Genomic DNA, 9,741 nt, shown 5'->3' on the forward strand with positions numbered 1-9,741 from the left:
CGCGGTGTCGGCGCCCGCCTCCGCGCCCGCGGCTTCCACCGGGTCCTCCTCCCGCCGCCTCTTCCTCAGGCGACTCTGGACCCCTCTCAGGGGCCGGTCCGCCGGCTCCTGTTCTCGCTTTCTTCGCAGGCGATTCTGAAGCTCTTTCAGAGTCAACCCGTCACTGTCACTATCGGAGGAGTCGTCCTCGTCAGCCTCGCCTTTGGCCTTGGAGGCCGAGGCCGGCCTCTCCCGAGCCCCCGCGGGGCCGGCCGGGGGCCCGCTCTCGACACTGCCTTCAGACGCGGTCTCGGCGTCGGTTGCCGGGCAGGATGCCAGCTCGCCGGGGTCCTCGAGGGACACGGGCGCGCTCCGCCGGCCGCGGCGCCGCACGGTGGTGAGGAACTCCTCCACCCGCTCCGTGCGCTTGGGCTGCCGCCCGCTGCGCCGCAGGGACAGGCTCTGCTGCTGCGGCTGCTGTTCCGGGTCCAGCTCCGCATCCCCCGCGCCCTCCCGCTTGGCGATGGTGGTCCTTCGAAAACCCCACGTCTTCCTGAACTCCTTGCTGGTGGGCTTGATGACTTTGGGCGCCTCCTCGGGGCTCGGGTCGCCCTTCTCATCCATACCTGCCGGTGAAACCAGCGTCAGCCAGGCCACATCTCCAGGCAGGTCAGCACCTTTCAGGCACACACGAGGGGGCCCACCCACCTGGATGTGAACCCCCAAACGTAGTCACACGCAGCCGTTTGCTAGCTGCAAAAACTTAAGGTGTCCATTAACGCAAATTACTCCGACCAATGATCCCCGAAGGGTGAGTGGGATGTGACAACGCGAGGCGACTCCTGAAGAAAATCACAATTGTACGTATTTAACGTCTAGGAGAAAAACGCAGCTGGTAAAGCTGTGATTTCGCCCCTGAAGCTCTTGGTCCAGGTACTGGGAAAACATCAAGGGAGTCACAGCCTAAGTGCTGCCAGGACAAGGCCAGACACGGTTCGCTGCGGCGGATGGGAGGCCTCCGGCGTGGAGACACAGGGTCCAGATCCTGCCCTGCGGCCTGGGCCAGCTCTGCCCTCAGAACAGCGCACAGGGGTCAGCCAGGCCTGGGCCCAGCACCAAGACGGGCCACTGCTGTCCCAGCCCAGGAGCTGCCACGTGAGAATGCAGACCACTCTGCTGGACACCACGTGGGTAGGGCCTTGTGCCGGACCCTGCTGTAGGCCAGGGCCAAGTGAGCCGTGGACGCCTCATGGAGGTAAGGATCAGCCAGCTGAGTCCCGCCCACTCCTTGAGCTCTGACTCCACGGAGGCAAAAGGGCGCTGGGGGCAGTCGTGGCACAGCGACAGGGGACCAGGACACTTGGGAAACGCTGTCCTAGCAAGAGCTTTCATCGTCTTTCTTTCCTCCTTTCTAACAGGTTATTAAAGCGTCGCGTTTGTGAAAACTTTGTAAGAACACGGTACGTACCGAGAATTCTTTTTCAAGCTGTCCAGGCTTCAATCACATTTAACGGCTAATGACAACTCAGATTTCATGCCATGTCCCATCCTAGGGGAAGGACTGGAATAGAATGAACACTTTCAAAATAGCAAATATACCAAGTTCAAAATCACACGCAACCTCATTCCTCCTTTGCTTCCCACTAAGTGGCGTCACTTCCCATTTCCCTGCCACTCTGTACATCCTTCATTCACCTTGTAACTTGGCCTACATGCTCCCAGGCCACTCAGAAACTTGGGGGAGTGAATGTGACATTAGCATGTGTGTCACCAAGGACCATGCAACTTCTCTGGTCACCTGAAGCGACAGCTGAACTAAACTGGGGTGCGAATGGTGATTCCGACCCAGAGTGCTCTCTCTGGCTGGCGACCTTGAGTAAGCCACACTGACCTGCTTCCACCCAGGAGGCGATGAGGACCTCAGAAGGGCGTGGGCCTTACGTGTGTGACACAGCACTAGCCCTCCCAGGAGCAACGCTGTGCCCCCACACATGCACGTGGGAGAGCTGTCCCTAAACCGCGGCAATGACCGCTGCTTGCCACCCGCCCCAGACAGTCTGCGTGTAGCAGGAGCGTCTCCACTCGTGCAATCCAGCTTGCAGGAAGTCCAAGAGCCACTGTGAAAGCGCGCCCAGCACCCTTCCACCCAGCACCCAGGGTGCAGACCAGCCTCTGCCAAGAAGGGGGGGCTGAGACCCCCGCCTCCAAGGGGCTAATCTGGGACCCCCTAAAGCTCACGCAGGGCTGGGGAAGAACCTGGTCCCCACCGCAGTGGGGTGGCTCTCTGAGGAAGAACTCTGCTCTGCAAAGTACAGTTCACCATAGAGAAAATAGGTTGATGCACTAATATAAGGACTAACGCAAAAATGAAAGTTCTGGATCAAATTCTTCACACACTGTTGAAATTTTATCTGAAAACCTTAGGCTAAAATTTAGGCCACGTGAAACAAATATGAGTGTTACACTGTATCACTCCCCTCACATACAATGTCACTCCAGAAATAGCAAACTTCAGACCTACTCCCTTAAAATCTTGCTGTTGACGTCAAACACTAGGGAATACGTTACCTGCCCCTGCAATGAAAGCTCGGACGCTTTTTCTGGACGTCCTGAGTACAAGTACAATAAAACACCTGGCCGATGCGACCATTCGATCCAAGTGAAATGCCAGGCCTCGAATCACCGGTGCTGCCGGTCACGGGTCACGGACACAGGTTATCCTGAGCCTGCTCCCACAGAGTGAGCTCCTAAAAAAGCAAGAAAATAGTTTATACATCCTAAGTAACTAACTAAACCCAGGCAACAAATGAATCTAAGTAAGCTAATGAGTGTATATTACGTGAACTACCGAGACGCCCCGGGAGAAAACAAAACCCAAAAAATCCAGGACACGCATGGCCCCCTCCTTAGAGAACTTTTAAAGAAGAGAAAATAATGACGACACGGGGACCAGGACAAGCCACTGGAGAGGTGGGGAGAAAGCAGCAGGACAGAGGGTTTCAAAAGTAAACGTCAGGAGCCGGCAGCTTTCCATCTGCGACGATACTTTGGAGATGAACCAGGTCAATAAAACCCAACTCACAGAAACACACACAAACCAACCTTGAAAAGGCTGAATGACAAAATTAAATATGAACGTAACTATTTGAAAATTCCTAGTACTGTACCTGCGCCGTCATTTTAGTTAAAAACCTAAGAAAGACTTTGGGGGACCGTTCTGATCACCGAACACCAACTACAGTCCACCTACGGGCTTTTAAAAGCCATTTCTCCTACACCGCTTTCCAGCAGCCATGGTGTAAGCTGCACTAGACACGCCTTTGTCCCTAGGAGCCCTAAACACTGGTCTTAACACACTGCACATTCCTGCCCCGAGTCCCCTTCGTCGGAGCTGTGGACCCTCACCCCACTCACCTGGCCGCTCGCTCCCCAGTTCCCTCCAACTGCCTTCCCAGTAACTGTGGTCTCCCTGGTGACCTCAGAATAAAGACAAACACTCTGATGCACCTCCTTTTAAAGAGACAGTGACCATCTCACCTTGATTAGCCAAATCTGTCACCACAGCCCCCAAATCTTTCAAATGTGGTAGCACACCCATCTCAAAACAAGGCTCCAAGAGTTCAGAAACTACCTCTCAGAAGAAACTGGAAGCAAACTTTACTTTTCTACTTTGTAACACGATGCAAAGGAATGATGATGTTCTCGGGAACACAAACGATACTCATACCGCCTTGAAAAATAAACTTGTCTGGATTTGACTCGGGTTCCAAATGATTAACTAGGAAAGAAAACCTAATTATTTCTGTTGCATGGAATGAAATACAGTACATATTCGGAATAGATCGGATCATCTTAGGTAATTTGGTTCGTTTATGTGGACTTTTTTCTTATTTGCAAAATTGATTTATTAATTTCAACACAGAAATTCTAATATAAAACTGTGACTCATGAAACAAAAGCATGAATGTAAAATGGAAAAAAAGCCCTATAAGCAGCGTTAAGCGTGTTCTACACTGCAGCACGCAGCATGAGGAATGCGACTGAATGCGACCGTCGCCCCGGGCTCACGGAGGAATAACATTTTCTCCCAAGAAGAAAAGGTGGGCATCCCCGATGTTGGGGAAAAGCGAAAAACCCGTACATGCACATCGACTGTACTGGAATCACTTTTCTCCTACTAACTTGAAGTAGGAATAATGCTACGAAACCTCAGGCAAGGTGGGTGCTCTGATACCGCACCGACCCTGGACAAGGGCACGTGTAACAAGCATCAGCTGCAACACAGAAACAGAACCCGGACCCAGGAACGTGGCACGCTCGGCACAAGGCCACTGCGGTCGCCCCGCCTCTGTCAGGGGGCCATCAAGCTCATGACATCAGAGTTAAGCCTTGTGCCATTCTAACGCTTGTCTGAGAGCTCGGACTTCACCATTACAACGGACACCGTGGCTGCTCGGGAAGTGCCTGCCAAACGGTCTGACGACTGCGGCCAGCAGCTGTCCTTCCCAGTGCGCGTGGCCTTCCCTGACAAAGTGGCTGGCTAAGCTTGTGACTCAACCCCAGGGGCTCTTCCTGGGGACAGCCACCCTCTTTGGGGTGCACAAGTACTGATGTGCCCTTGCCCCTTCTTCTCAGGAGTGTCAAAGCGCTGGGGGATTGAGATTCAGTGAAACGAACCGTCTTTACCGCTTCACCACGCCCGTCCTGCAGTGAAGCCCGCACCGTGTAAGGGCCTGGTGCGCAGAGGCGGAGGGCACGCCAGAGGGTTAGATGTCCCCATCCCGACCTGCTTCTGCACCACTGGCGCACGTGTCAACTTGGCCTGCCAAAGCCGACTGTCACAGTGGAAAGAGTTGTGACCTCCTAGCCCCAGAGGAGTTGGGGGAGCTCCAGAGGTCCAGTGAACACACTGTGTGTGTGTGACAAGCCATTTCTAGCAGCGTAAGAACACACTGCATGTGTACGAAGTGCTAACACCCCTGTGCTTTGCTGTCAGAGGAGACCAAATGTTTCTTCCCACAAAATCACTCCCAAACCATCGTTCGATCTGCCCTTCAGACTCTCCAACTCCTCAAAATGTTAAGCTGCCAGAGTGAATTTCTTAAAAACAAAACCAAAAACACCCTCTCGGAATGTTCTACGTCCCCCTGAAACCCCTGAAAGTGCTCATGACGCAGGACGACCGCCACGGCCGACCTGGGGGCACACTTTCCAAAGCAGGCTGCGGGCCAGCCCCGCCCATGTCAAGTGAGTCAGTTCCATACGGCTAGGAGCCGTGTCTCTCTAAGACACACTCAAACAGGTGACACCCACTACAATGTTCCTGCTGGCAGGGCACGACCACCCTGAGAAACAGCAGCGCAGCTCTGCCCATCTCCCATCTGGCGGCAAAACCCAGTGTCTCCGAACCTCATGTCCCCCTGGAATAAGACTCAGAACTCAGAACTAACGATTCAAATTCCGACACGCTTCTCATTTGCCACTCAGAAATTCCATCCAAACACGACATGACCTCGTCCTTGGGGACTCTGCTGACTCGGATTCCTAACTGTGACAGGCCAGGCCGGAGCATCCCATTATTTACAGCTGCGTTAGGGGTGCCCTGTCTCACCCCCAGCCTCTGCCACAAGCTCTCTCACTACAAAAGGAGCAGGGAGGGAAGATGTCGAGTCCAGACCCTTCCACAATTCAGTTTTTATTGATGGGACAGCCACCAGCAAGCAGGCATCCATGAATTTCAGATCCGGGCCCGCCCCCAGAGCAGGGCAGGGGAGGGGTCACAGAGGAAGCCACGCCCATAGAGAAATCTATAAGCAACCCTGCTTCTAAAACGTCTTAGGTATTCTTGCTTTACCCATCTGTGAGGACAAAAAGCAAACCTTGTCGCTCAGAACGCTGAGGGACCAGTGCCTCCACCAGCCCTGGGGCAGCTGGGCCTCAGCTCCCCGGCCGCGGGGCGTAACAGGTGCCTTGGTTTCTCTCTCCATCGATTCCAGTGCCAGCACAGGCTTGTGACCTTGGTAGGCAGCTCTCTGAATGAGTCGGGGACCAGAACAGTCCAGAAGGAAGAGAACCGACGCGGCACGGCTCTGCCTTGTGGTGCGGACAGTCCCCCAGCCTGCTGCTGCCTTGGATGGCTCCTGCTGCGGTGTGTGTGCCCGTGCCGCCCCAATTCCCTGGAAACCTAGAGCCTAAGGCCACGGGCCAGTAGGCAGTGCCTCTGGGAGGTGAGGACCCGACTGGGATCAAAGGACCCCAGAGAGCTCAGCCCCTCCTCCGTCCTGTGAGGACACACAAGATCGGCACTTGTGACCTGGAAGAGGCCGCACGAGGGCCAGACCGTCCAATGTCTCGAGGGGCAGATGTCCGCTGCACACAGCCCCCTCCGCGGCGCGGTGCTGCAGCGGCCCGGGCCGCCTCGCATGGCCCAGTGAGCAAGAAAGCACGGTTCCAAACGCTGTGCCAAGGGCGGCCCAGCTTTTACAGCCCAGGGGACCGACTGGTGCTCCGAGGACAGAGCCACCACCTGGGTCTTAGTATCCCTCTGACCTGTACTGGGTCTTGATCTAATTAAGAAGTCTGTCCTATGGGATAAGTCTGGCTAGAGCTAAATACCTGAGGCCAGCATCGGGATGGTTCCTGGACAGGAGCCCCGTCCTCCCCAGACCAGGACAGAGCGCGAGCAAGCACATGCTCTCCGCGTGTGCTCAGAGAGGGGACAGAAGCACTATAAGTCACTTCCCAAGACAGAAGACCCTAAAATGCCACTTCATCCTTGCTGGGTGGGCACTCTGGGGGCTGATTCCCCCGAGTCTCAGGTCTTGTAGCTATTAATTAAGAATTATTCAACGTTCCTCCAGGGGATCCGCTCTCGCCAACTGCGCCCCTTACTGGTTTGGGCCCCAAGTGCATCTGTGCGGGCTACTCCCGCTGGCACCTCCAGGGGCACCGCTGCAAGACCCCTAATTGCCTGCTGTGGGCTCCTGTGGTCGCGCTGCGAGACCTTGGTTTGGGCCCAAGTGCATCTGTGCGGGCTACTCCCGCTGGCACCTCCAGGGGCACCGCTGCAAGACCCCTAATTGCCTGCTGTGGGCTCCTGTGGTCGCGCTGCGAGACCTGCATTATTCTGCAGCCCCCAACAGAGGCCACTTTCACCCCCATGTCACTGTGGTGAGACCTGTTACAGTGCCAGTAGAGGGCCGGGTATAATTAAAGGACGTCCTGTAACAAACACAAAATGTCACTTAACATACAAAATCGTGGTGCCTCTCTCATTCAGGTCCATTGCCTACAGGGTCAAATGCCCTAAAGCTAAAAGGGGTCCTGGGACCCTCCCACCCAGCAGGCACCAGGCCTCACTTCAGGAAGGCCACTCTGAGGGAGAGGTGTGCACTGAACACCACTGTGTCTGTGACCACAAACCAGCCTTTTCCGCAAAAGCTAGTATGTGGTTGAGCCAATTAAAAAACGTAAGACATTGCTTGTCTTCCTAAAAGTAATTCATTTTCTCGGGCGTTAAAGTTTAAAATCAATTGTTTTTTAAATTTTGTACTTTTTAACAATAAGACTATTTCTAACCATCACCTACAGCACAGGTTCTCATGGTGTGGTCCTTGGGACCTTTTGAGGTTCCGCAAGGTCAAACTTTTTGCACAACACTACGACGTGTACCTTTTCCACTAGTCACTCTCTCAAGAGTACATGGCAGTGTCCTAAAAGCAGATACGAGAACCCGGCTGTTGTCAGTTAAGCCAGAAATAAAGAGATCTGCAAAACCTAAAACAATGCTACCTTTACCATTAAGTTGACTTGTCTTGGAAAAATAGTTTCCAAAACGTTACTCGTGTTAATACAAAAGTATCATCATCGTTTTGAAGTAAATACAGGTAAATGTCTCACAAAAGCCAAACATGGTAAACACCAACAGATGCAGCCTAAGTAAAGAAAAGCTCCTTGGGACCCTAGCTGTTTGACCTGCGCAAGGTCGTGACGTCAGACCGTGTGAAGGCCTGGCGCAAAGCACAGACTGTGCACCCAGGGTAGCTTCGGAGGCTGCGGCTTGACAGACCACAAGCAACGCCAAGGCCCTTCCGGCCCGTGAGACCAAAAGGCAGTGACAGCACCGCTTCCGCGTGCTTCCGACTGCAGCCTGTCTCTCCTCAGCCCATGTCGAGAGATCAGAGACCGTGCTGGGTTACATGAACTGCACACGCGCTGACTGCCACCCAAGTTCAAAGAGACATGGCTGGAAAAGACAAACACCTTCCCCACAGGCAGACTGAGCTCCTGAGTGGAGCTGCATCCCAAGCACAGACGGAGGGGCAGAAACAGCGCTTATGGGCCGTGGAGACGCAGGTCAAGAACTAACTCCATTTCATCTGGAATCCTCCTTTTTCTCTCTGCATTAGCAGAGACCAACATCTAGTTCTGTTTTGGGGGGTAGTGAGAAAGGTCCAAGCTTAAATTAAAGAGTTAAAGGCTTTCTGTATCAACTCACAGACCGGTGCAGAGCTGAATCCACCAGTCCAGCCTGCACCGCAACCCACACACTGCACTGCGGGAGAAGCGCAGAGGAAGGCCAGGCCGCCTTACAGCTAGAGGGGACACACTTCCAATCACAAGCGAAGAGCCCAAGGGCCCAGGGGTCCAAGGCTAGCGTCTACCTAGTCCTGCGTCTGCATGGGATGCGGGGGGCATCTCAGCGGGACTGCTCAGCATTCCTGGTCCCAAAAGCAGCAGCCTGCAGTGCCCTCCCCCACTGACTGACTACAGCACAACACCCTTCATTTACAAGTGGGCTAAGTCCTCTTGTAAGCAGATTGGGGATGGGGGGGTGGCAGGGCCCTCAATGGCTTCTACATCAGCAAGTCCCCGGCCTCAACCCCGGCTGCGAACCGACCAGCTGGGCAAGTGCCCCTCTCTTCAGGCTGTACTTTCTTGCCTGGAAATGGAGACAACTGTAACCTCGCAGTTCCCTAAAAGGACATCTGAAATGACATCGTGTCAAGTGCCAGTCAGTGCACGCAGGTGTCACCTATTAAAGGGACAGTGTCCGTGTAGGTGAGCTTCTGGGGAAGCAGGCCCTCTTAGGAGAGTCCATCTGACAAGCAGCTACCAAGAGCCCCTCAGGTGCTGCGCAGAGGGGGCAACGACTCCCGTTCCCAGGGGCCAAGTGGGCGCTTCGACCTGGCAGGTAGCTGCAAAGTGCAATTACGTCTGCAAAGTGTTCCCAGTCATGTTTTCTTACAAAGGGACACAAACTGACGTCCATCAGGAGATGGGTTGGAAAAATCGAGAGACGTCCATGTAACGGGATTCTTTAAGACTGCAATGACAAGTAAGGAACCTTCCAGCCACTGCCCTGCCACGGCCCGCACACAGGTAGGACACAGGTGGGAGCAGGCGGGAGTCAGCCCTCAGCGACCACTCCCTAAACACACCCCGCCACACGCACACAGGCAAGCTCCCCGCCACCTCAACAGCTGCGACGAGGGCTTCTAGCCAGTGCCACTTGCGGTGTTTCTGCTTTCTTTTCAATTTTTTAATAGTTTTAATTTCCTACATATATATTTATCTTTGTAGACCAAAACACAGCAGAACTATCTTTATATTGGGGAGAAAAAAAACCCATTTACAGTCTTATAAAGGTGTATCACCTAAGTGTCTGTATCAGCATATGAAAACAAAACCACAGCATCCAAATTTGATGCCCAAAGAAACACGTGCTTCACAAATCACACACAAGATAGTCACTTCCTGCGC

At 53.9% G+C, this 9,741-nt stretch overlaps 1 protein-coding gene across 6 annotated transcripts in view; it reads right to left on the reverse strand.

Moving 5' to 3' along the window:
- The window catches only part of LOC102888034 (death-inducer obliterator 1), a 37,020-nt gene that overhangs the window by 16,637 nt on the left and 10,642 nt on the right, over positions 1-9,741 (reverse strand). For all 6 annotated transcript variants that reach the window (XM_025039668.1, XM_025039673.1, XM_025039672.1 and 3 more), the window contains exons 2-4: positions 2,548-2,726; positions 1,448-1,540; positions 2-605 (exon numbers count right to left, since the gene is read on the reverse strand). In XM_025039668.1, the coding sequence (XP_024895436.1) occupies positions 2-603 (602 nt within the window). In that variant the 5' untranslated portion in view covers positions 604-605; positions 1,448-1,540; positions 2,548-2,726. The remainder of the gene's footprint in view (position 1; positions 606-1,447; positions 1,541-2,547; positions 2,727-9,741) is intronic.

The sequence above is a fragment of the Pteropus alecto genome, unplaced genomic scaffold (genome assembly GCF_000325575.1).
Source record: "Pteropus alecto unplaced genomic scaffold, ASM32557v1 scaffold45, whole genome shotgun sequence".
Classification (NCBI taxonomy): domain Eukaryota; kingdom Metazoa; phylum Chordata; class Mammalia; order Chiroptera; family Pteropodidae; genus Pteropus; species Pteropus alecto.